Source organism: Odocoileus virginianus, chromosome 10, assembly GCF_023699985.2.
Source record: "Odocoileus virginianus isolate 20LAN1187 ecotype Illinois chromosome 10, Ovbor_1.2, whole genome shotgun sequence".
Taxonomy (NCBI): domain Eukaryota; kingdom Metazoa; phylum Chordata; class Mammalia; order Artiodactyla; family Cervidae; genus Odocoileus; species Odocoileus virginianus.
The window spans coordinates 68,962,799-68,990,350 of record NC_069683.1 but is presented as its reverse complement, the minus strand read 5'-3'; the positions used below and the strand labels follow the sequence as shown (position 1 = coordinate 68,990,350).

The window sequence follows — 27,552 nt, the reverse complement described above, 5'->3', positions numbered from 1 at the left end:
CCGGGTCCACGCCCCTCCCGGCGTCCGTCTCTGAGTCGCGTCACTTCCGGCCTCGGACGATCCGCATCCGGGTCAGGCTGCACCTCAGGCTGTCGGAGTGTGTGACTGGCGGTAGTGCCGCGCCGTTTGCGTTCTGTCGCCGGTGTGGTCCGCTGAAGTGCTTGCAGGCGGGGAGCCCCCGCGGCTCTGCGCTGAGAAGAACGGGCAGGGGACCTGGGACCGAGCGGCGGCCGGGCTGCGCCGCTCGGGGGCGGGCTGGCGGCTCTGCTCCTTCGCTCGCTGCTGTCTCTGGGAAGCGGGAGCCAGCCCTGAGGAGTCCTCAGGAGGCAGCGACCCCCTTCCCCGGCTCGCCTGCCCGCCCCGCCGGGGAGGGCGGAAGATGCCGGTGAAGAAGAAGAGAAAATCTCCTGGGGTGGCAGCGGCAGCGGCGGAAGACGGAGGCCTCAAAAAGTGTAAAATCTCCAGGTACCGGCCGCCCCCTGCCCTTCAGTCTTTTCTTTTTGCTGCAGGACCGAAAGAGGAGGCGGCCGGCCGGGCCGGGGAGAGGCGAGCCCCCTCTGATTAACCGGGGTGGCAGGCGCCGGACCGCGTGAGTGTGCCGGGCTCCGCCTCGTGTTGGGTTGTGTGCTCAGGCGCCGCTGAGGGATTCTGAGAGTCGCTTCCCGTCCGAGTCTGCGTGCCGGGGCGGGTGGGGGAGACGAGGACCCCTCGTTCCTTAAGCCTCCCCCGCCCTCAATCCAGACCTGGCAGTGTACAGATCCGTGCAAGGGTCGCTTCTAGAATTTTTCTGTAGACTGTGAAGAAAGGAGCAGAGCGCGAGGAATTGCGTCCTGACTGCTGCTTTGGGAGTCATAGAGAGAGAAGCTCCTTGTGCTGGAATTGGTCTCCACATTTAGTATTTGGAGTGATCTAACCCGGACCATCCCAGCAGGAGCCCCATTTTCTGGAAGCATAGTGCTAAATAAGTGCTTGGCTATAGTGGCTCCATAGCCAAGTCGCTATGTGCAAAGTTGAAAAGGCCCTGCATGCGTTTTGTTGTTTAGCCATCAGGATGCTGTTAGCTCTCAACATAAATATTAATAATTTGAGAGCTATTGTACTCTGCATCTTCTTGGAGAAAAAGAAAGCAATGCAGAGTTGTAGTAGTATAATAGCTCTTTGGTTCCGTTGTAGCATGTCATTAAGGCATTACAGCAACACTGTATGCTGCAAAAAATCATTGCAATTTATGTGTGAAAAGTGGGTTTTTTAAATCTCCTTATTGGATGTCTTGACTGTCTTACTGGTTGGCATTTAATGTAAGAACTTCAGATGCTACCATTTAAAGTAGCCAGCATTGTTAAGAGGAGATAATGATAGAGCTCGCCTTAAAGAGAAATCTGCTTAAAATGTAAGGTAGGTGACCTCTTTAGTCTGCTTCATCTTTTAATAGGTTGGATCTTTCCTCCTATTACTGTGGTTGGCGGAAGAGCCCGAGGGTATTTGACTATTACTGTGAAAGATACTGCTGTTTTCTTATACCTCTTAATAACTCATACTAGAATTTGACGTATACTCCACTAGCTCATATTTGTATGAAGCATGCAAATTAGATTTCTTTTACTTTAACTTGTAGCAATCTTAAATGTATAACATATTAAAATTATTTAAATTAAGCACATTAAAACAGCTGAGCTGTTAGTATTCTTAGCACTCAGGTGATACTTTGCTCTATCAACTTAAACTTTTAATTTGGCACGCTTATTTTATATTACATTTTTCAAAAACTATCACATAGTTGCAGAAGTTATAGCATTCTTGTCACTGTGGTAGTATAACTGAGCTCCTTGAGAAAAGTTTCTCTGTTAAATTTTAGAGGCCACTTATGAACTTTCTAAATTTTAATTATTTTATGAAAAAGATAGATCCTGGGATTAAACTGCTTTGGCCAAATTATTTGAACTAGTATGATAGAGTTTTTTTTGTGTGTGTTTTTTTTCTTTTTAATCTGTGGAATCTAATTATACCTTTAAGTCCTATATTATCTTTTATCTTTAAAATGTTTAAGTTTGGTAGATGGTAAATAAACAACTCCTAGTATATAATATTCTGAAATGTTGATTCCCTGGTTATCAAAATATACTTTGTAAGGTTCATTTTCAAATTATACACATATAGAATTTTTATGCAATCAGCAGAATCACTGTAAAGATTTATATTTTCCCAACTACCAGTCCTGCATTGATACCATTAGGTTGAACTTCCATGTGGTCTTTTGAAATTTGGGAGCAATAATTTTAGTGATATTTTTTGGTATTTGATAGTGAGCAAAGTAGCATTTGGGCTTTGTTAGCTAGAAATTTTTATGTCTAGATTACTGTTTCAAATTGCATATATTTAACAATTACAGTTTTTCCCTATAACACCAACTGTAACAACAAAAAAAAAGACTTTGGTTTGAATTGAAGTAGTTCATATTGAACTTAGCTTTTCACTAAAAGTTGAGACTTGATAAAATTCTTAGGCATTTGTGTGTTTTCTAAGCTATTGCAGATCCCAACCCCCTGCTAGACTAATAAGTGGAGAGGAACATTTTTCAAGCAAGAAGTGCCTGGCTTGGTTTTATGAGTATGCAGGTAATGAAATTAATATAAGAAGATATCAGTCACATGCTTTAAAACTTTTTTTTTTTTTTTTGATTCATTCATTTAACAAATATTTATTGCAGGCCTGCTGTGTGTTAGTGCTGTGTGCTGAGATCAGGGTCAAGACTGAGGATTATGGTTAGGCTAAGAATTTGGTGCCCTTTCAGGCTGATATTTTTTAAAATATGTAATTCAGTATATGGTTAGTGGGTAGGGTGAAACTCATTTACTGTTAGTAAAATTTGTAAATAGATTCATTATTGGTTTATGTCCATTGGCTATAGTAGAGTTGGTATTCTGGAAAACAGTTTGTAGTAGAACATTTTATACTTTATATGGTTCTTGTTTTTCTTTTCAGTTTTCTTTGAAGTTTTTCTGAACCATAAGCTTGTATTTTCTGAAAGTTTTTTTTGTGAAACTTTTGGGAAGACATAGTAAAAGATTTAAAACTCATATATCATTCCATGACAGTTTTACCCTTTAATACAGTTATTTTTTTAGCCATTCACTTCCACTGGAGATGCAATAATAAGAAAGTAAACAGACTGATGTTAGTATAGTATTCTATATGCTATTAATATATTAGGAAGACGCAGTGTGAGAGTTCATAGGAGGAGTGTATAACCCAACCTTGAAAGTGTCAGTGAAAATTTCTTGAAGAAGCTAGTTTAACCTGCACTAAATCCTGTAGGTGGTGAATGAAAAATTCTAGGTCTAGGATGAGACTAGTTCAGGTAAAAGTCAAAAGTCTGGGATGAGGCCACAGTTAAGTATATGAAAAAGAAACTTTGTTTCCCATTTATTATTAACTTCTTCATAGCAGTTAAAGGGGAAATTAATTCATATTAAATTTTATACATTTTCCACATAGAATCATTAGAATGATTTAGTTATTTTTGGAATTATTGATTTTAAATTTGCTGTCACCCCCAACTGTTTCCTTCTTTTACCTGCCTCCCTGGTTGGGTTTTTTGGGGTTTTTTCCTCTTTTATCTATCATCCTCAGAGTGTTTGTTTAGAATAAAACACTGTATATGTAGTCATTGTCTTATATTTAGTGATAATAAGGTTTAGATCCCAAGGGAACTTTGAACTTAAGATTTAGTTTTAGGTTATGTATGGAAAAAAAAAGACTTTTGAGAGACAGTAGCTTCACTGTTGGTATCCTCTGAGCAATCTCAACAATATAATTTAAAACTTGTTTAGTAACAGAACAGATTCTTTATAGACCAGAAAAGCTGCTATTACTGGCATCCCAAGACAACCACTAACCCAAATTAAATAGAGGGAATTCATTTTCTTTTGACCTCCATTTGAAATGTTGACCCAGTATTCAAAATGCCAGTTTTACTGGTATGCATGGTAAGATATAGAATCAAAGGCTGGTCATTTTACTTCACCTATAAAGGGTACTAGATACATAAACTTAATTAGTCTTTTTTTTTTCTTTCATGCTTGATTGTCTTACCTCTGATAGGGACTTTCCTAAGTAGCGTAGGATTAGATTTCGTTAACCATTTATTTTCTGTGCCAACACTTTTTAATAGCCAGCAGACTAATTGCTATCTTTATTCTTTATTATCTGATTTTTTCCTGTGACCATTCTGCTAAGTAGGTGGTGGTATTCTTGTTTTATAGACGAGAAACAAGCTTAGATCAAGTAATTTGCCCAAGATAAGGTCATACTATGACAAGAGCCTGGATTCAAACCATGGTCATTCTGACCATGTAGCCTATGCTTAACTGCTACTATCTTGTTTTACAATTTGTATGCGGCAGCCAATTTTCCTTTTCCAAAAATTAGTAAGTATACTTGAGGTTAACTTATTTTCTGTCATTCATCAAATGATTCTTACTTATGGAGCACTTGTATCCATGTGTCAGGCACTGTGCTGAGTGCTGGGAATATAGTGGTGAACAAGTCAGACAAGATCCCTGCCCTTGGGGGACTTGTCTTCTAGTGGGGAAGACACAGTAAATAAGCAACATAATTACAGATGGTGGAGGATTATAAATAATGTGGTGTGATGCAGGGATAGAAAGTAGAAAGTAGGGATGGACTTTCAAATAAGGTGACTAGGGAAGGTCTCTCTGGAGATTGCTTCAGTCAGAGACCTAAACGAAGAGGAGGTGCTAGTTGTGTCAGGTAGAGTAACTGAGATGCCCTTGTTTAAAATGGAGACAATAATTGTGCCTTCTGAGATAAAACATGTAAATAAAACACTTAGTACTGTTCCTGGTATGTAGTTAGAACCCAGTAAATGTTAGCTATTATTAAAAGAGTAATAGTACTGCAGCATCACATTTACTGGTTGTATATTTTTACAATACTGTTCCAAAAAATTAACAGTGTAGCTCCTATGTAGCTTATGTTTAAGGTGCTGTGTCATGCTTTGAGCAGATTTTCCACCCCCCTGAGCATTTGCTCTGGCTGGCATTGTTTTAGACTCTGCAGATACAGCTGGGAACTATACGGTTATTAAACCATCAGAAAATTGATTTTCTTTTAAATTTTAAAAGTGTTTCCTGGAGGAGGAAATGGCAACCCACTCCAGTATTACTGCCTGGAAAATCCCATGAACAGAGAAGCCCGGAGGGCTGCAGTCCATGGGGTCACAAAAGAGTCCGACATGATTGAGCGAAACAACTGCGACAAAATGTTTTACCACAAATCTTGTTAATGAGATATTGTAGGTCATAAGTGATGTGTGAAAAGCCTGATAGTTTTCCCTTTCATAAGACCTCTCATTTTGAGTGATACTTACATTGGCAAGGATTCAGGAATATATTAAGCCTGTTGTTGAAGAAAGGTGTAGGAAGTGAAAAGGCATTTTAAAGTCTTATAAAGAATCAAAAAAGGGGAATATAATTGCTTAGTCCTAGTAAAGTAACCAGCTGGTAGAGTGAACTAAATCATTTTCATAGCTTCTTAAGTTGAGTAGAAACCCATTTTGTGCCTGAAATAGTTAAATTCTACTCCAGAGGTTTTACCCTGGAAGTAGTTTTGTTGGAAGAGTTTGTTTGAAGAAGTATAATTGATGTTACATGATCTGAAGAAAAGAACATTAGTACAGACTTGGTTTTAGGTTTAGATTGTTATTTGTTTTGTGAAAGTCACTTGACATTTATGTAAAGGTCTTATATGTATCATATATCTATATAACACAATTTAACTTGATTCTTAGCACATTTTAATGAGTAGTCTCCCATTTTCTAGGGAGGCTATTTTTTATGACAGTAACTGATATTTCTTGATATGACTCTTCAGCTTTCTCTTCTAATTACTGGTGATGGCAGTGTGGAGGGCAAGTTTGCTTTCTTGCTGCATTAGGAAAGTTTAAAATATATTTCAGTCATGACTTAAAAAAACTTTTCTTCCATTCAGTTTTTTTAACTGGTTTTTATTTTCATCCAAACCACATATAAGGATGCACATTTTGTTATTTTTTTTAACACTTTAATTATGTATGTGTGCTTTTAAAATTACATAATTAACACATTTTCATAAAAAAGCCTCCAAATGTATATTAGGAAGTGAAAGTTTCCTATAATTACCACCCCATAACCTTTTAACATTTCACTGTATAAAAAAGTACAGTACTTATTTAGACCAAAGAATTTTTAAAACATTTGGTTTCAGATCATGTGTTAACATCATCTTAGCAGTCTGGACCTCATCTGAGACAATAAAAGCTTAACTGGTCCCATACTGGGTGGTTACATTTTTCTACTAAGAAAAACCATAGGACATTGGCCCCATGTGGTGCTTATGAACTAATGATGGTGATATAAAATGCCACCTGAGCAGCCTTGGTCTCGTCCATGACATATAAGCTGGAGTATTTTTAGTCCTTAAGAAAGGAAAACAAGTTTCTCTTAGCTACTTTAACATTTGAAGACTGTTTTCTTTCAAAAACCAGGTATGGTAAACATATTTCTATCATATTTAGTTTTAAAATTTATTTTAGCCTTTTAAATTGAGGTATATCATTATATTAATTTCAGGTATGCAACATAATGATATATGTTTTTATCACAAAATGATTACCACCTGTCACTACATATGGCTACAAATTTTGTTTTCTTGTGATAAGAACTTTTAAGAATTTACTCTCTTGCTACTTTCAAATACATGAAATAGTATTATTAACACTATAGTCATCCTGCTCTATGTTACATCCTCAGGACTTACTAAATTTGGAAGTTTGTACCTTTTGACTATCTTCACTCATTTTGCCCACCCCTGCCTCTGGCAGCCACCAATCATTTCTCTGTATTTGAGTTTGATTGTTTTTGGTAGATTCCTTCTACAAGTGAGCTCACGTTGTATTTCCCTTTCTCTGACTCCTTTCACTTAGCAAAATGCCCTTGAGGTTCATCCATGTTGTCACAAATTTGTTTTACTCTTGTCAAATCAAAAGATAACATAAAAAATAGGAGAATTGATGTACTGGCTAATGTTTAGTGTTACCAAGGGAAAAAATAGGGAAAATGTCCTTAATTTTTGAACTAATGATAGACATAGCTAATTAAGCATTTATTTCCACATTAAGATTACATAATATTCGTGCTTTGCTAGGAAAATATCTCATTCTGGAATCTCAATGTAGCCATTTTCTTATATCATTGTTGTTATATCTTGAAAGTATTAAATTTTTAGTAAGAAACAGATATTCTCTGTTTACTGTCTTGATTTGTGGGTTGGTACTAGCATATTCTAGTAGAATAAGCAGCTGAAACCTTCTTGTGCTTCTTTATATTGATGCGTTGTCAAAAACTTTCTTCAGAGGAAGCTCTCAGTAAATGTATTTTTAAGGATAGATTCAAGTGATTGTACAACCTAGTGATTAATGTTTGTTTGTATGTCCTTAATTATATTTTATAATGTGTTCAAAGAGGATTTCAAAGTTAAAAAAAATTTAATCTGTACTACAAATATTCATGCTTTATCAAAGGTATGTCAAAATTCAGTCAGTTATTCACAAAAAAATGTTATGTATTCATAAATTCCATTAACACAGTGGCTTCTGTTTTATGTTGATATAAAGTTATAACAATAAAATATATAAATTATTTTTGTCTTTGAAGGTCCTGATGAAGTTGTAGGGCCAGAAGGAATGGAAAAATTTTGTGAAGACATTGGTGTTGAACCTGAAAATGTATGTTTTATTTTTAAGTAGAATGGAATGCAAGTGGGGTATAGCATATTCATAAATTTCTAAAAATTGGAACAGTTTAATCTTATAAGAAGATTTTATTTCTTCATGAATATTGCAAATTTTCATTTAAGTTTTTTTTAAGTGAATTTAACTTGGGCATGTATTATCTTTCTTGATATAAATATCTTTTGTAATAGAGTAAGAGATTCTACCTTCAGAAACTGTTAGAATATTTTGCTTTTAAGAAATTGACCCATCTAAATTTCTTTACAGTTATTAATTCGAGATTGTACGCTTTAATAGTTGAAGGATGGAAATAGTTGTATAAAATTGCTCTCCATGATAAATATAGACATGATAATCTCTGTGCTGACTTCTCCCCTATCCTTTATGTTCTGTTCTTTCCAGATTATTATGTTAGTTTTAGCGTGGAAATTGGAGGCTGAAAGCATGGGATTTTTTACCAAGGAAGAATGGTTAAAGGGGATGACTTCATTACAGTAAGAAATTTTTTTAAAAAACAAATTTGATGGCCTATATGAAAATCTTAATTGATATTTTGTGCTTCGTAATTTCAGGAGTAAGGCTTCACCTTAAATTATAACAATCAGTTCAGGATTGAAAAAAATTATATTATGGTCTTTGGCAAATGAACAGTTACTCCATTTTTCATATTTTCTAAGAAAGAATCTTTAAGAATAGTTCTGTTAAAACCCACCTATTCTCTTGATGCATGAATTAGAGCTTTATGATAGAAGTTATTTACTCATGGAATGTTTGAGCAATGAGGGACTTCCTTCTCAGAATATAGAATTCTACTACGTGAGTAGTTTGTTCTTCAGCAGTTCTGAGCTCTGGGGCCTCCTCTCTCTTCAGTTTTATACTTAAAAAAGAAATTTGAAGTGAGTTACATGACAGTTTTAAAGAATAAAAGTAGAAATATTGTTTGGCATTAATAAGTGTGCAACATTTAGCCATTTTATAGTTGTATACTTTCAGATTGTTTACTGCTTTTGAACACTTTTCTAAGTTACAAAATTGCTTCTTTATAAAAATAATTAGATTTTGGCTTTCCAGAGTAAAGTGTGCTTAGTTTCAATTGGTAATTGTGTGTTAATTTTATATTATGTCATATTCCTGATGTTCATCCAGGAAGTAATTAATAATCAACATTCTAAAATAGAGCAGGCATGAATTTATAATATTTTTGGAACCCCAAATGGGAGGGTAATTAGTTTCCTGCTGTATGTTTTTAATTAACACGCGTAGCTCTTCTTTACTTCTTGTTTGCCTATCCTTAACTTTCAGAATACCTGTTTTTTCAAGTGTATTTGTTCATATGAAACTTAAATATTTTTGAATTTTCAGTGTCTAATGTTTTCTAATTCTCCTTTTAAACCAGCATTAACATTTAGATATTTTATGTGTGTATATACACACACACAGATATAAAGAAAAGAGAACACAAACTCAACTCTCTCATTATTTATGGATGAGATGAGGAGTCTGAAATTCAGAGAGGTGAAGAAAATTTTTGCCAAAGTTTACATAGTTCCTATGTAACTAAGAATAGCAGAGCTAGAATTTTAATTTCCTGATTACCAGTCTACCATACTGTACTTCCTATTGTGTCATTCCTTGTGTTTTCCTTTGTTAGCACTCTTCATAAAGTAGAAGGCCATTATTAGCTTTTAAAATCATAGTGTTTATAACCAAGACCACAAAGTCTGCCTTTCATCTAGGTGTCATAACATGCCAGATTAAAATAATGTTGCTTCTGAAATTCTTTGAGCTGTTTCCCACCATTTAATTAATTTTTTAGAGAAAGATAAAATATACAGGAGTATGCAAAGAATATAAAGAATTTTATACAGCTCAGTCTGTTTTATTAAAACCTGTATTGGTTGTCACATAGGTTGTTAATTGTGAGACCTTTTATTTGGCATTACAGTTGCTTTTTGTACTGTTCCTGCTGCTGCTTTTGTCCTGCATTTTTTAGTATCTCAGCTAGCAAGTGTTTGCATATTTTTAAACCAAAAGTTTCTAATTGCTTTTGAGTAACTTGATATTATATAAGGAGCCTCTGTATAACATATATAAACAAAAATGTTTCTAGTGTTTACATTTGGCTTTAGGCATATGCTAGGAAAATTGATGAACCCATGAACATGTTTATTATTAGCTAATCTTTCCAGTAGGAAGTTCACAGGCTTTACATAATAAAAGCAATATCTAGCACTTAAAATTGACTCAAAGGTTTTTGTTTCACTTATGTATTATCTCCTACCCATTTGCCTAGAAGGAAATGGCAACCCACTCCAGTGTTCTTGCCTAGAAAATCCCATGGATGGAGGAGCCTGGTAGGCTACAGTCCATGGGGTCGCAAAGAGTTGGACACGACTGAGTGACTTCACTCCACTCCACTCTACTCCACTATAGTGTAGAGCCTTGAAGTTACTAAAATTAGGCAAGCATTCTTGACTGGGAAAATAAGTTCTTTTCCTCTGATGATCTAAATTGCTATGTGATGTAAAAAGTATCTTTTCTTAGTTGGCTGAGTCTTATTATCTCCTGAATATTCTTATAAGGAACTTGTATAAAATAGTTTACAAAGTAAACCAAAAGAGACAGAGCTCTTAGTTGTTTAAAAAATGTATAGTTTTCTAGTATACTTGGTTTTATATAAAGTATAAAATTTCACACTTGGTTTTTTTTTATAGTTGTTTATATTTTTAGGATTTAATTTAGCCTGAACATAGTTATTTGATGATTCCTGAACCACTTTAATGGAGTTATCAGTAAACTAATTAATTTTAACCATTAGAAAACTTGAGTAGAGCTCTGCTAAAGAACAGAAACAGTCTGGTAGTTAAGACGTACATTATGGTCAGGAATAGTAGAATATCATAGTCATGGTTAATTAAAATCTGTAATTGTGTAGTACTTAATTAACTTTTCAGAATACTTTTTTGGAAAACATTTATTTTAAAGCTGTTATTCATATAGACTAACTGAATTATCATTTTCTGTGTGAAAGAATTTATGGGTATGAATTTGTACATAATTGGAGTAGAATGGTCATTTTGTAAGTTTTGGGGATGTGACTGCCATATCCTTTCCAGATATTTTGCTCTATTTTGTTTTCATTGTTGTTTATTAATAGTCAAATTTCCCTATAAGTCAGATTTAATTTAATAGATATTTACCCTTATTTTATCTAAGATACTGTGCTGCCTACTGGTGATCACAATGAGGCATGGGACACAGCTTTTACCCCTTAGTTACATTCTAGCAGGGCAGGTATATTTATGTAAATAGAAATCCCTAGTGGTTCAGCGATAAAGAACGTGCCTGCAGTGCAGAAGTGCGCTCCATCCCTGGGTCAGGAAGGCCCCCTGGAGAAGGAAGTGGCAACCCACTCCAATAATCTTGCCTGGGAAACCCCATGGGCAGAGGAGCCTGGTGGGCTACCGTCCACGGGGTCTCTGAAGAGTCGAATATGACTGAGAAACAAACCATAGATCCATGTGGGATGGGACAGGTGCTGAGTAAAAGGAACAGATACTGTGAAAGCGCAGCTGCTAAGGCGATTAATTTCCGCTGAGTAGACAGGCAAGTCTTCACTATAGGTGTGGCATTTGAACTAGACCTTGAACAATGATTAGGATTTTGATGGTTGAGGATATAGGAAAATGTTTCAAGAGAAAACTGTGAGCAGAGCCTTGAGAAGGAAAAACATATGTCTAGTTTGCTGGAATCAAAAGGTACATAAAAGAAATTGACAGCAGTTTTAAACTCCAGATAGTTGAGATAATGGCTGCATTATGCAGGACTTTGACTAATACGTTGAGAGAGTTTAAACCATATGTTTTAGCTTGGGAAGCCACCAGGTTTTTGAGCACAGGAATCATCAAAGATTTGGGGGGCGATTTCAATAGAGTTGATTTTTATTTTTTTAAAAAAATGTTTTAAAATCATAGACTCTTGAAAATCTTAGGAAAACTGTGACCCTTGTCCCCCTTAAAATGCACGTATGTTGCTACACACAAAATGTTGTATATGGATCTTCTTCCTTGCATCTATAGAGGCAAGATTCCAAGGATACATGAAAATTTTATTCTGCCATACTTACTGGAGCGAAGGAGTTTTCTCATATGTAACAGCTGAAAGTTTGTTGTTGGAGCAAAAATGAATTACCATGCTGTTAGAGAAAATTGTGGGCATGGATCTTTGAAAAGAGTTTACTTGGTTATGATCATGAAAAAAGAGGGGAAAGAATAGTGTCTGACAAGAATGGTAGTACCCCAAGCTGTCTTCCAGTAGACTACAAATTGTATACCTTCTGGTCTCCATATTGAGCTCTGTACTTTGAAGGGTAAAGGCTTGACGGACTTTGCTTTCTTAAAGGAGAGAGGAATGGGGAACATTTATATAATTTTTTTTTGGTGAGAGTAGAAGAGTTGAGTAGATTGTATTGCTCTACTGTGTGTGGCATATGATTTATCATTCACTTAGCATTTGGGGCCCAAGTACCAGTTACCATTGGTGTGGTTCTTCCCCTTTGCTCTCCCGCAGAGTCACCGTGACTGTTTCAGAATGTCCCCTATCCACATTTCCAGATGCCTCCAGAGGTGGATTTTTTTGTATTGTGTTGTGGTCAATAGACCTCAGTCAGAGAATGTTCTAAATCCATAACTTTGTGAGTAAAGTTCTTCCTGTTAAAACATCAGTGTGTCACAGCATTCTTATTGGGACTTGAAGACAAGGAAGAGAACCGCACTTAGACCTAAATGAAAATTTTCTCTCATTTTAAAGGTCGTTAATGAAGCAGAAATTCAAGTCTCCCTTGTTAATAGAATGTTTAACAATATTCAGGAAATTAATCCCCAAGCCTTTATGTTGAAATTTAAACCCATTTCTATTCATTCTAACAGCAGTGGCTTTGAAGATTGTTATTGTATTGTGTCAGTGTTCCCTGAAAACTATAATTTTATTTGATATTCAGAAATAGACTATTCTTATTTTCCATGCTATACTACTTACAGTACATGTTTCTTTTTAGTTCAAAAGAAATATTCTTTCTACACTTGCTGAGTTAAGAGGTATCAAGATTATTCACTCCTGTGAGTCTATTTTGGGGCTAGATTAAATATCAGAATTGTCTGTTAATAACAGCTTGGGCGTGTTTACTGGTTTTGATGGGTTCAGCCATGTCTTTATGATTTTTGTGATAAACGTGGAGGTTTGTGTTCTGATTTTTTTCACTCTTCTCTAAGAAGAAGCATTGATCGTCAGTCTGTTCAATTCTTTTTCTGTTGAAGGTGTAGATAAGCCATTAAGCATGATAGTTTGGAGAGAGCCACCCATGTGAAGATGATTTTTAAGCCATTTGACTCAGCCTGTCAAACTGAGAATTGTGTTACACATTTAATACATGATTCTCATTGATAATCTTATGGATGTCTCATTGTTTTTGTGGTTTTAAAATGAGAAAACAGACTGGAAAAGATTAAATAACTTGCCTAAAGCCACATGGCTGGAAGTGGAAAAATTGGAATTTCAATTCTCTGTTTGACTTGAAACTGTTCTTTTTATTGAGGTCTCATCCTAAGTTATATTGTTACTTTGTCTATCTCCCTGGAGAAGAATATGGCAACTCATTCCAGTATTCTTACCTGGAAATTGCATGGAACAGAGGATCCTGGTGGGCTACCTACCATTCATGGGGTCACAGAGTTGGACATGACCAAGCAACTGAGCACACACAACTATGGAATGTAAAATATTTGGAAAGGCTTGTAATCTTTTAGATTATCTCCTAGAGAGACTTGTCAGTCACTACTTACACACTTAACAGTTCTGTTTGAACTATAGTTTTCCACTAGCCTTTTCCTAGATGGGAATTTTGAAACCTTTTGTAATGCATCATCTACTTTGTGTTTTATTTTTGATATCCATACCTTTATTTAACAGACAGTTTTGGAATGTTGAGGCCTATATGCCAGGCCCTATGTTAATACCATGAGGACGAGTTTTGAATTCTGGAGGTATTGAGAGAAAAAGCTTTTGAAGTAGGGAGGTATCCTTTAACTTGTTTTCCCTCCTGAGTCTCAAGTCTGTGAAAAATGTGAGTCACATCATTAAAAAAAAACGTGAAAAGCTGCTTGAAGAAGCTCTAAAGATGTAGAAAATGAGGCCCCTACTTAAAGGTAGGTCCTGGTGGGAAAGGGAGTACCTGTGACCAGTCACTTCTAGTACTAGGACCTTCGGAACATTCTCAGTTGACAACTCTGGAGATAATGAAGTTTTGAGATGTCCCAGTTTTCAAACAGTATTATAATAGCATGTAATCTGATAATTTGTTTCTTTTGCATATTCTTCTGGTAGAAGTTAACTGCATTTTCAACTTTCATTAAAACTTTTTCATATAATGACGAATGCACCAGTAGAAGCCATTTATTGAAATAGTAAACAATAAATTTCTCATAAATGGTAAGAATAAATTTTTCTTGTTTCTTCTTGAAACATTTTGTGTACTTATTCATATGTAAGGAAGTAGGCCCCAGACAAATTAGATGATTAACTTATCCAAACTTTGATTTCATTTCTGGCAGTTATGGCATCCTAAATATGCAAACAAATCGTTTCCCATATTACACACCTAAATGTTGGTTAAAATACAAAACATCTTTTAAAAAACATACTTGACTATAGAAAAATAAATCAGAGGTCAAAAATTGAGAGAGATGGTAATTCCATAGGGCTCTATGGAGCTGGTATTTACCCTGAGGATACCTGCCTGTTCTTAATCACCTGGATTAACCTTTTATGCCTGTTGGGAACTGTAGACAAATTGCAATGAGAATCATAGTAAAACCTCGCACATTTAGTTATTGATGCCAAATCTGTCCAATAGATGGAGACTTGATTGCCTGGGCTTGGTTTGACATATGCAGTTGGAGACAAAGGGCTTCTAGTTGAGAGAATTCTTAACTAAAAGTGATTTTGGGGGAGTTCCCTGTTGGTTAGGATTTCAAGACTTTCACTTTCATGGTCCTGGCTGGGTTCACTTGCTGGTTGGGAAGTGAGATCCTGCAAGCTGAGAGGCATCGTCAAAAAAAAGAGCTCTTTGCCATGAGGATGTAGACACTATCCAAAAAATGCATTTTAGTATTGTCTCAGGTAATTAGTACTCCCATGTGTTTAGTGGAAGCAGTTCTTCTGTACAGGAAAGCATTTTAAACAGAAGCCTCAGTTTCTTCAGAGAAAAGTTCAGTGATTGTTAACAATCAGAAATCACTAAACAAGTTGGGAAACAGATTTTAAACTTCAAAATAAGACTCTTTAAGGCTAGTATTTTGAGTTACTACAATCTCAGTATAACTATATTAATGTGTATTAAAAAAAGAATGGTCTCAGATGATCAGATTTCAGATAATTTCTAAAAGTGAAATATATAAAAGATTTAAAGCTCAGTAGATGAACTAACTGCAAAGAAGATGGTATAAATAAAATGGTGACCTACCATATTTGAGGAAAATAGAAAAGAGTCTAAGAGCTATAGTGGATTAATTTTTTTTTAATTAGTTTTGGGTGTGTTCTGTGAATTTTGAGTGTGTTCTCTGTATTCTAGATTTAAGTCCTTCATTGAATGTGTGGTTTGAAAATGTTTTCTCCATGTCTGCAGCTTGTGTTTTTACTCTCTTACAAGGACTTTTGCACAGAATAAAAGTTTTAAATTGTGATGATGTCTGGTTTATTAGTTTTTTCCTCCTTATGTGTTTTAAGTGTCAAGTCTAAGAATTCTTTGCCTAGCCGTAGATCCTGAGGATTTTTCCTTATTTTTTTTCCTAGAAGTTTTATGTTTTTACATTTTACTTTTAAATCAGTAATGCATTTTGAATTTATCTCTATCAAAGGTATGAGACTTAGATTTTTGGTTTATTTATCTGTGGATGTCCATTTGCATCACTACCATTTGGTACAGAAACTCTTTCTCCTATTGAATTGCTTTTACCTTCATCAAAAAGCATCTGGACTTATTTGTGTGGTCTGTTCTGAGTTCCCGGTTGTGTTCTGTTGATCTTTTTCCACGACCACACAGTCTGCATTACTATAACTGTGTACTCAGTCTTGAAGTCAGGTAGACTGATTCATCTTTTCTCGAATTTTTTTATAGCTACTACAGTTTCTTTTAACCTCCTTTTTCTTTCTTGGTCACACTGTGTGGTGTGCGGAATCTTAGTTCCCCGACCAAAGAGTGAAACCTTTGCTGGGAATGGAGTCTTAGCCACTGGACCACCAGGGATGTCCTCCTACTACAGTCTCTTTGCTTTTCCAAAAATTTTAGAATAATCTTACATGTTTACAAAAAATCTTACTGAGATTCTTGTTAAAGTGCTTGTGAATTTGAGAATTGACATCTTTACTCTTTGACTCTTCCAAGATAGATATGTCTCCATTTACTTAGGTGCTTTGTTTCTTTCATCATTTCTTTGTAAAACATGGACATCCTGTACATACATGCGTTGTAAGAATTAAACCTAAATATTTTGTCTTTATTTTGGTCATTATAAATATTGTATGTTTAATTTTAGTGTCTATATGTTCATTATTAATATATAGAAATAGAATTGATTTTTGTATGTCTTGTATCCTGTGAACTTGCTGAACACACTTATTGTAATATTTTTGTGTGTGCTTTGGGTTTTCCACATGGACAGTTGTGTCATATGATTATGACACAAAATAGGGACAGTTTTATTTCTTTTCTGGTCTGTACATCTTTTATTTCCTTTCCTTGACATATTGCATTGGCTGGAATGTCTACTACTGTGTTGAATAAGTGTGATAGTGGACATCCTATTTTGGTTCCCCATGTTAGAGATAAAGATACCAGTTTTTCACCATTAAGTATTGTTGCTGGTAGGTTTTTTGTACTTTTTTTTTTTTTTAATCAAATTGAGCAAGTTCTCTTTCTGTTTTTTTTGTGAGTTTTAAGGTGTGTAGATATTAAATACTTTAAATACACTTTTTTTGCATTAAATCATATAGTCATGTGCTTTTTCTTTTTTTAGCCATTAAATATGCTTATGTTGATTTTTTTTGTGAGTACTGAATCAGTAGTGCATACTTGGAATAAATCCTACTTGATCATGGTATATAATTTTATTTTTATATATTGCTTAATTTCTGTTTGCTAATATTTTGTTAAGGATTCATGAGGGATATTGGTCTATAACTTTATTTTCCTTTTCTTATTTATTGAGTTATAATGGACATAAAATGTTAATTTCAGCTTCAGATGTAAAACATAAGGATTCAGTATTCATATATATTATAAAATTAAGGGCTTCCTAGATAGCTCAGTGGGTAAAGAATCCATCTGCAATGCAGGAGACACAGGTGACATGGGTTTGATCCCTGCAATAATATCACCATAATAAGTCGTTAACATCCATCAGTATATATAGCTGTAAATTTTTTTCCTTTGTGATGATTTTTTTAATTGTCTTTGATTTTAAGGTAAAGGTAATACTGGCTTTATAAAATGAATTGGAAAGTTTTTGCTTATACTTTATATTTTGAAGGAGGTTGTAGAATTGATCTTTGAAGATGGTGAAATTCTCCAGTGAAACCACCTAAACCTGTATATTTCTTATATAGATGTTTCTAACTTTTGAATTCAGTTTATTTAATAGTTTAATAGTTACATAACTCAAATATTGGTCCATGTCACCTGTTTTTTTTTTTTTTTTATGTGGGGGGGCTTCTCTTGTTGCAGAGCATGAGCTAAGTCGCCCTGCAGCATGTGGGATCTTGGTTTCCTCACCAGGGGTCGAACCCACCTCCTCTACATTGGAAAGTAAATTCTTTAAAAAACAATTTTTTTGTGTGTATTTGTTTATTCATTCATCCATTTAGGGCAGTGCTGGGCCTTCATTGTTGCAATGACCTCTCTCTAGTTACGAGGAGCAAGGGCTGCTGTCTAGTTTTGTGTGGGCCTCTCATTGCGGTGGCATCTCTTGTTGTAGAGCCCGTGCAGGTGCGGCTCGTGGGTGCAATAGTTGCGGTTTCCAGGCTCTACTGTTGTGGCACGTGGGCTTAGTTGCCCTGAGGCATGTGGGATCTTCCTGGATCAGAGATTGAACCCATGTCTCCTGCATTGATGGGTGGATTCTTGACCTCTGAGCCACCAGGGAAGTCTTAGAGAGAATTCTTAATCACTGGACCACCAGGGAAGTTCTGAGTCTGTTTCTTCTTTAATTATCAAAGTTATATCCTTTTGATATGTGCAGGTCTAATGATATACTTTAATTATTTACTTTTCCTACTTGCCATAGGTTTATTCTGGTCTTTTTCAATAATCTAAACTCCTTATTTTGGAATCTAGATAAAATTTCAAAGGTAGGAGCTTAGATTGTTGATTGAGACTGTTTTCTTCTTTAATATTTGTATTTATATTTAGTGCTTTTTTTTTTTTTACACCAGTGTTTAAACTTTTATTTTACACCATGCAAGGTCAATTATAACACATTAGAAACTGACAACAGCTATAAGCTGCAATTTTACATTTGTACATTGGAAACGTCCATTTTCAAAAGCTGAACATAATTACCATGTTGTCAAAACAGCTAGGCCTCGATTCAGCTTTTATACAGGTAAAATTTACTATGGAAAACAATGATTTTATATCTGTCCACATTATGTGATGATAATTCTTCGACTAACAGACCCTTGAGGAGAACCAAATGATTCAATCTTTTTCACAGTATCCATACCATCTTTAACAAACCCAAATACTACATGCTTAAAGTCCAAATGTTCTGCTTTTTTCAGTATTATGAAAAATTGAGAATTATTGGTGTTCTGGCCTCGACTGGCCATCGATAGTAAACCAGGACCTGTATGTTTCACATCAAAATTTTCATCTTCAAATTTATCTCCATAAATGGACCTAAATTTCCCTCTTAACACTGTTTTGTATCTCAGAAAATTTGATACTTGTTTTCATTTTCATTCAGTTCAGTATGTTTTTTGGTTTCCATTCCCATGGACTATTTAGGAGTTGGCTGTTTAATTTCTAAGTTTTACTTTCTAGTTTGGTCTCTCTGTGGTCGAAGAATGTATTCTGTGTGATTTCAGTTATTTTACATCTGTCAAGATTTGTTTTATGGTTTAGGATTGAAAAGAAGTATTTTGTTGCCATTGAGTAGAATGTTCTTTTCATGTCCATTGGATCCTGTTGATTGTTGGTGTTGAATTCTTCTACAGTTTGCTGATGTTCTGTGTTCTGTCAATCACTGAGAGAGAGATTAAAATCTAACTAATTGTGAATTTATTTCTCCTTATATTTTGCAGCTCTCATCTGGTGCACACATTTGGGATTGTTCCGTCTTCTTGGTGGATGACCTTTTGTCATTATGTAATATTCTTCTCTAGTTTAATAAATTCTTTGCTCTGAAGTCTACATTAGCTGACACTAGTTTAGCCACCTCTCATTTCTTTTAGTTGTTTGTATATCATTTTCTATTCTTTTACTTTCAGCCTGCCTATATTGTTATATTTAAAGTCAGTTTCTTCTGAACAGCAGAGAGTTTAGGGCATTTGTTGCTGTTGTTCCACTCTGTCAGTCTCTAATCTTACAATTGGTATATTTGAAACACTTATATTTGATGTAATTACTGATGTATTAGGGCTTAAGTCTGCCCTGTATTTTACAATTCAAAAATTGTGGTCTTTTTTTATATATTTTTTTCTTAGACTTTCAATTTCTTTGCTGATAGTTTCTATCTTTTCATTTGTTTTAATTTCTTCTTGATTGCTTACTGAAGCATTTTTATAACTGCTTTATATTCTGAGTTGAATAATTCTAAACATCTTTATCATTTCGGTGTTTGCACCTATTGATTGCCCTTTTGCTGTTTGAGATCTTGGTTCTTGCTATGGCGGACAAAATTTTTTTTTTCTTTTTAATTGAAACCTGGAAGATTGGAGTATTATTATGTTGTGAAAGTCTGGATTTATTTGAGGCTTCTGTTTCAGCTAGCTTCCTCTAATACCACTTGGGCAGGAGAATTGAGGGCTGTTGCCTTGTTAGTTTCAGATTCCCATAGAAAGGAAGTTCCTCTCCTTGTCCTCTGGGGAGGAAGTCCTCATTATTGTCAGCAGAGGTGAGAGGCCTCCACAGATGCTTTGTCTCCATGGACACTGTTGGAGTGACAGCGGTGTTCCTGAGTAAAGCTGAAAGCCTTCACTCCAAATCCTCCTCTGACACTCCCCGAAGTGGAGGAGGAGGGTCTGCTTTTCACTGCCTGGTGGGAGTTCATGTACCCCTTGTGGTTTCCCCTGACACCGCAATTCAAGAGGGCAACCTGCTTATATCCTAGTGTTTTGTTTGTTGTTTAGTCCCTAAGTCGTGTCTGACTCTTTTGTGACCCCGTGGCTCCTTTGTCCATGGGATTCTCCAGGCAAGAATACTGGAGTGGGGTGCCATTTCCTTCTCCAGGGGATCTTCCCAGTTCAGGGATCCAACCCAAGTCTCCTGCGTTGGCAGGAGGATTCTTGACCACTGAGCCCCCAGAGCACCCCCATATCCTGGTGAGGGTGGACCCTTCAGTTTCCCCATCCAGTGTTTCCTGGTGTTGGTGGGAGTTGAGCCAGTTTTCTCTTTGGTGTTTGACTGGAGAAGAGTGGTTTGCTTTGTTTTTTTCCCTTAATGATTTCTGTCTTGCCAGATTGCTTTCTTTTGGCTAGAGGGGGAGAGCAGGCTTTTGTATGTTTATTTTTTGTCTGCCCTTGTTGGCATTTCTGTTTTGCTGACTCCTTCAGCTTCAAGCTGGGATAAATGAGGCAAGAAAAAAACCCAGGGAACATGCTACTGTATCATTTCTCAGATTCTTTCAGAGTCTTTATGTTGTGTTGTATATAATGTGTAGGGCTTTTAACTGAATTCACAGGAGAGACGTGAAATAACACTTCATCTTCTTAGAAGCAAGTTGTTTCTCTTATTTTTTCTTAAAGTGAACTTTCTGCCTTCCTTCCCCATCGCACTCTACTGCTTCTTTTCGCTGCTTCATTTTAGAAACAGATTCTTTGAAAGCAATTGTCTAGGCTTGTTTTCTCTAGTTTCTCCTCATTCGCTCTTTAAAACCTATTCTAGCAAGACTTTATTCTTACAGCTCCTCTGAAATCACTCTTCTAAAGGCCTTATTTACAAGTGAATAATCAAACCAGTTAATACTTACAAAGCTTTGAGTGAAGCTAAAATTGTACTTAGAGGGAAGTCTGTAGCATTAAATATTATATTAAAAGGGAGGGGGAAGGTCTGAAACCAAATGAACTGGTATCTAATTTAAGAAAAGGATTAACCCAAAGAAAAAAGAGGAAAGGAAATAAAAAGTGTCCAAACTCTGGTAAAATAGAAAAAAGATACAATTGAGAGAATTAAGAAATTCTGACAAGGTAATCAAGAAGAACAAAGAAAAGGCAAAAAAATAGAATAATCATGTTAGAAAATATTATAAATATTTTAATTGGCATATTTAAATAAAATTATATGTGAAATAAGTAATCAGAAAAGTGTATAAATGACCAAAACTGATTCAAAAAGACATAAAAAAATCTGAATGGTCTAATAACCATTTAAAATGCTGAATTAGTAGTTAAAAGGTTTCCCTTCTCTTAGTAAAAAGGCCCAGGTGGTTTTTTAGCTGCTGAGTTTGTTCAAATCTTAAATCCAGTGTTGAGTAAACTTTTTTTGGAAAACAGAAGAAAGTGTACCATTTTTCATTTTGGTTTTTTGAGGCTTATGCTATAAGCTTGTTACAAGACTAGCAAAAAGAATGTGAAAGAATAAAATTTACAGCCAGTCTCATTTATGAACAAAGTGAAATAGCCGGCAGTCTATAAAACAGGTAACATGCCCAAGTTTGGCTTATTCCAAGAGTGCAAGCATTAAGCAACACTAGAAATTTATTCAGATATTTACACATTAATAAAACGATAAGTTACTACACATCACATTGTTGATTTAGAACAGTGAAAGTCTTGGTTAAATCTGAGAATGCTAGGTGTATTGTCATGAATACTGAAATCAGTTTTGCCTTGAAAACTTGATCACAGTGGATGGTACAACTAATTTGATTGAAGGGAGTCAGATGATCTCAGGACAAACTGTGAGTTAGTTCTGATGAGTAATTTTTTGACAAAATATTAGAAGGAACAGCATATCAAGTAGATAAAATAATATGTGCTTAAAGCATAGATATGGTGTTTGGGAATGGTAAGTGAAATATAACTAGAGCACAGTTACATTTTAAGGATATTGGGCCCTGGCTGGAGGTGAGATTGAATATTTGTGCTAATTGTGAAAAGCTTTGTCTGCCTTGTTTCTTGCTAAATAGTGGAGTAAATCAACTCAGGTAAAATCAGAAAGCCAGTAATACTTTTGAACATTCCATCTCTTTAGCTCCTTATATTTAGTTAGTCATACCTTTAGAGATAACATCTATTACTTGTTTGCATTCTTTTGTATATGTACCTTATGTAAAGTTAGGTGCTGTCACTGATATACTTTGATTTTTTGTTGACTAAAAATGTAGTAGGAATCTGAGTTTATGATTGAATCACTAATATAATGTATTTCCTCTGGATTACCTACTAAACTTTTAACAGCTATCATGGTTAGTCTCTTTCACCAAGATGGTGCTTGAGAATTTGTGTTAGAGGCCTGATTAATTTTATTTATTCTGTCATTTTAACTTTATTTGTGGTAAAAGAGTATATCTTTGTTTCTTTTTACCAAATATTTGTGATTTTATTAGCAGTTTTTGCTTGAGTTGTGGGTGTTTTTTTTTTTTTAAAGAAAAGTTACTGGAGTGACCTTTCATAGATTGCCAGGTTTTCTTTTCCCTTTTTCATGTATTGGTAGATAGAAGGCAACAGTTATTCTAAATTTGTGAATCAGAGAATTTAAACCTAAACTAACTTCATGAATGTGCTCACTTTTTTATTTAATGCATTCCTTCTAACCCCCAAAGATACTTTTAATTTTCTTAATTATATAACATTTGATTTTTTAATTTAAGGTGTGACTGCACAGAAAAGTTACAGAACAAATTTGACTTTTTGCGCTCACAGTTGAATGATATTTCTTCGTTTAAGAATATTTACAGATATGCCTTTGATTTTGCAAGGGTAAGTGGGATTTCCATGTTTGCAGTTTTAATATATTTTTTATTATCTTGAAACCACACTTAGGAAAACTTTTTTATCTTTTGTTTTAGGATAAAGATCAGAGAAGCCTTGATATTGATACTGCTAAGTCTATGTTAGCTCTTCTCCTTGGGAGGACATGGCCACTGTTTTCCGTATTTTACCAGTACCTAGAGGTATGTATATGTTTTTATTTTTAAAATAATATTTAAAAACTTAAGCTGATTGAAAAACATACCTTTAAATGAATAAAAACAAAAAATATGTAATACTGTAGCTTTTTAAAAAATATGTATAAGTGGTTGAAAATTTGTTTAAATGTATACCTATCTGCTCTCATTTAGACATGAGTTCATGTTCATTAATATGTTTTGTGCATAAGCTGTGTGTATTCCCTTCCTCACAGCTCTTCTCCCTTCAAAAAAAAAAAAAAGATAGATCTTCAAAAAATGTATTTTAGCACAAATGCCCTTAATGTAAAATTAGTTTCTTGGGACTTTTCAAGAGAGAATTGATGCTAGTGTACAAATTTCAAGCTTCTAAATCAAATTTCTTTCTATATACAAGATATTTGACTGAAAAAAATCAAATTTAAGAGAACCGATTTTAGTATTAAAGCTTAGGCTCAATCTAAAGAATTAGAATAAACTTTTAATATGTTGCTGTTCAGTTGCTCAGTCCTGTCTGAATCTTTGCAACCCCATGGACTGCAACACGCCAGGCTTCTTTGTCCTTCACCATCTCCCGGAACTTGCTCAAACTCGTGTCCATTGAGTCGGTGATGCCATCCAACCATCACATCCTCTGTTGTCCCCTTCTCCTCCTACCTTCAATTTTTCCCAGCATCAGGGTCTCTTCCAGTGGGTTGGTTCTTCCCATCAAGCAGCCAGAGTATTGGAGCTTCAGCTTCAGCATCAATCCTTCCCATGAATATTCGGGGTTGATTTCCTTTAGGATTGACTGGTTGGATCTCCTTGCAGTCCAAAGGACTCTCAAGAGTCTTCTCCAACACCACAGTTAGAAAGTTTAATGTTTTATGTCCCCAAATATGAGAATGTACTTAGATATAGTGATTACTGAGAAATGTATGCTGAATTTATAAAGGAAGTATTGTTTTAGAAGAAAGGCTTTATTCTTGTACCTGTTGTTCAAGGTGATTCTAAGAAGATACTGTCCTTTTTTTCCATTTCTTGCTTTGGTAGTGTTTTTTTGCTTTTGCAATTTTGTCTTATTTTGGTGTACTTCTTTCCATTTCTTGAATATAGATGCTTTTGCTTTGAAAATAATTTCTCATGAAGCTGATTGTTTATCATAGCAAGTTCCCCAGATTAGTTTTGTTTAAAGCTTGTGATAAGAGACAGTAGTATAAAAAGGTCTTATATGCACACTTAAATCTTTTAGCCTAATAAAAGTAGATTGGTTGGTGGACATTACCTATCTTCCTCATATTGGGGACAGAGATAAATATCATTCCTTGTAAAAATATTCCCGTGTAAAGGTTGCTGAGAGAACTAAATATTTTCAAATGTTTGTTGTATGGAGGGTGTTTAACATACATTATCTTTTTAAACCTTTATAACACCATTTTGAATTATGTTTTATTTCCACTTAGCCAATGAGTAACTTTCCCAGGGTCATTCAATTAAGTAACAGAAGTAAGATTTGAAACCAAGCCTGAAAAATGCCAACTTCAAATGTGGCTAAACAGTAAACCTTATGTAAAGAAACAATTTAATGAGAAAAGAGTTTACTGTGTATAAGAAACATTATATAGCTTGATCTCACTGGTGATTACACAGCATATACATTGGTAAAAATTTAGTGAGTTTTACCCTTTTTGTTAGGGCCATTGATGCTGTGTTATTCCTCAGAAATTAAAAAAAAGGAAGGAAAAAAATAAATTTGAAGATGTTAACATCTAAATGACCCTGAAAATTCTCTTAGAAACACAAATAATTAAAAGAGGAATAACTTTTTAAGGAAAGACTAAATCACAACAAAATCACAACTATGTTTATTGAAGTCAAATCCTAATAGATATTACTTGTTCTGTAATCCAAATGTTTATATCATTTTCTACAGCAATCAAAGTATCGCGTTATGAACAAAGATCAGTGGTACAATGTGTTAGAATTCAGCAGAACAGTCCATGCTGATCTTAGTAACTATGATGAAGATGGTGCTTGTAAGTATATAATACAGTGTTTTCCTATGAAAATATAGTTCTTAAAACTATTAAATGAGAACATGGATTTGTGTATCATTACAATAAAGAGTTTAAACTTCCTAACAGATCTTCTTGTTTTAATTGTGTGGTTAAGTGTGGGGGAGGCAGGTATAGAAGGTAGAGAGAACTTAGATTGAGCACCATTATAAAATCTGTGCTGATAATTGAAATATTTCAGTTACTTGGTAGCAGAGCACTGTAGCTAAATTTATAATTTCTGCAGCTTGAAGCTAAAATTCTGCTTTTTTCCTGTCTTTCCTGGCGTTTTACTATGTAAGAAAAGTGCAGTCATGATTTTAAAAATAGGAAAGCAAAACAGCTCTAGTAGCAAAAGCTTTAAATTTAATATCATAATATCCATTCACAGTATGGCAAATAATGTCAAAGTAACTTCCATCAGAAATTATTGAGTAAACAGTCAATAAACTATTTATGATTTTTGAATTGGTTGAATTAAAATATCCATTAGCCCCCTTCAGTAGAAAACCCAGGATGCCATAGAATAGGTGTTGGAAGTAATGATGAATTATTTAGATAAGCTAAATGAATTTTCTAGAGCTGTAAGTTTTTCACTCCCATCACAGGTTTGGCTGCATGTGCTGTTTTCATGTTGCAAAGCATTATATAGAAAAGATTGTTGTTGTTGTTTAGTTGCTAAGTTATGTTGAACTCTATTGTGACCCCATGGACTATAGCTCTCCAGACTCTATCCATGGAATTTCCCAGGCAAGAATCCTGGAGTGGGTTGCCATTTCCTTCTCTAAGAGATCTTCCCAACCCAGGGCTTGAACCTAGGTCTCCTGCATTGGCAGGCAGATTCTTTACCACTGAGGCACCAGGGAAGCCCACACAGAAAAGATACCTTCCTATAAATGTAAACTGAGGTTAATGGACTTTTGTGACACTGAAGAAACAAAATACTGAAGAAAGGTTAACTTTATTTCTTTCTGTATATATTGTGTGTTCCATTTACAAAATAGTGTAAAATTTAATATTTTTATAAATAATACCTTACAGCAGTAAACTGGCAGCTGAAGGACTGTCTGGCCTGTAGATATATATTTTCATGTGCATTTGAGTCAACGTTTTAACTGAGAGGTTTTGAATAAAAATATAGCTTCTAGATTTGTTTGAAAAGTTAGAAAATCTGACAGAACTCTTCCTGTGTTCTTCTATAGGAATTAGGTTGGAACCAGCTAGTGGCTTGTGTTGGACTTGCTTTCTGATATGCTGGTCCACAGTATGACAACATCTGGGTTTCTTTTCAGTTGTCATTGATTATTGTGCTAGTCTCCTGGTTTTCTTACAGTAGAGAAATATCCATTAAAAGCAAGAGAAAAAGTGAGATCACCAGAGGGTTTTAAGAAGAATAGGGCAAGCATATTGCTTTATGGCAATGAGTTTTCCCTACATTTCCAAACGATAAACAGTGAGCTCGTTTAAATTGCCTCTCTGACTTACCTAAGTAAATAAATTTGAACTCCCTGCATTATAAAAATGTCTTTTTACAGTAGTTCTTAAGGCAGGTGTTGATATTTATTAGGTACTTGCTTTGTGTTCAGATTTATAGTAGGTTCTGTACCTGGAACAGTATATGGCCACACCTTCAGTAAACATACACTTCTTGGTGAGGTAACAGAAATATTACATTAAACACTTTTCAGATTGTTTAATAATTAATTGGCAGAAAGCCGTGGGCAGTTAGAAAAAGGGAGAGGTTAATATTGACTGAGTTATCGGAGAGTTCATGAAACACTTAAATCCTGAGAACGTGATTTCTACAAATATCCATTGTGGAAAGCCCCTTATGTTTTTGAAAAACAAAAGCCAAGAAAGCACCTATTAAGTAGAAGGGAGTCTGGAAGGAGAACACCTAAAGAAGGGAAGGGTCAGTTCCCTGTCATCACCATAGCGTTTGTGGTGAGTTTGTTTTATATAGTTTAAGAGATAAGTTCACTGAATTCTAATAAAAATTGTTTCTTTTATTTCTAGGGCCTGTTCTTCTTGATGAATTTGTTGAGTGGCATAAAGTTCGTCAAGCATCATAGCAAGAAGTATTGTGAAGAAAATGCAAACCTTTTGATCCTGACGTGTGTCCAGGCTAATTAGATGAGGGGAAAAAAAACCTAAGGGGTGCATTTTCATTCATATGAAAGACTTCTCATAGTACTTTTTTTTTCCTTTTTTTTTTAAAGGAAGTTTTCTTGTTACATGTTATGGGCATTGAGCCACACCTCTTCTGAGACTGAATGTTGAAGTTTTTGTTTTGAGTTATGTTTATAACATTTATTTCAGAACAATAAAGATTCAGATTTGTGACAAAGGC

General features: G+C 35.0%; 1 protein-coding gene across 4 annotated transcripts; it reads left to right on the top strand.

Moving 5' to 3' along the window:
* The first annotated feature begins 47 nt into the window (after positions 1-47).
* On the top strand, positions 48-27,552 carry DCUN1D5 (defective in cullin neddylation 1 domain containing 5). Of its 4 annotated transcripts, XM_020900375.2 has the most exons (8): positions 48-465; positions 2,524-2,615; positions 7,713-7,783; positions 8,192-8,283; positions 22,873-22,981; positions 23,071-23,175; positions 25,082-25,184; positions 27,219-27,552. In XM_020900375.2, exons 1-8 carry the CDS (start codon positions 380-382, stop codon positions 27,272-27,274), a joined length of 714 nt encoding a protein of 237 aa, XP_020756034.1. In that variant the 5' UTR covers positions 48-379; the 3' UTR covers positions 27,275-27,552. The 4 variants fall into 4 exon arrangements, with proteins under 4 accessions (XP_020756034.1, XP_020756036.1, XP_020756035.1 ...); XM_020900376.2 differs by lacking the exon at positions 2,524-2,615 and having other exon boundaries at positions 378-465; XM_020900377.2 differs by lacking the exons at positions 2,524-2,615; positions 7,713-7,783; positions 8,192-8,283.

Coding starts and splice junctions, on each gene's coding strand:
- DCUN1D5 (XM_020900375.2), top strand. CDS start 380: ATGCCGGTGAAGAAGAAGAGAAAATCTCCTGGGGTGGCAGCGGCAGCG. Junction 2,616..7,712: donor TTGGTTTTATGAGTATGCAG/GTAATGAAATTA, acceptor TTGTCTTTGAAG/GTCCTGATGAAGTTGTAGGG. Junction 23,176..25,081: donor TATTTTACCAGTACCTAGAG/GTATGTATATGT, acceptor CATTTTCTACAG/CAATCAAAGTATCGCGTTAT.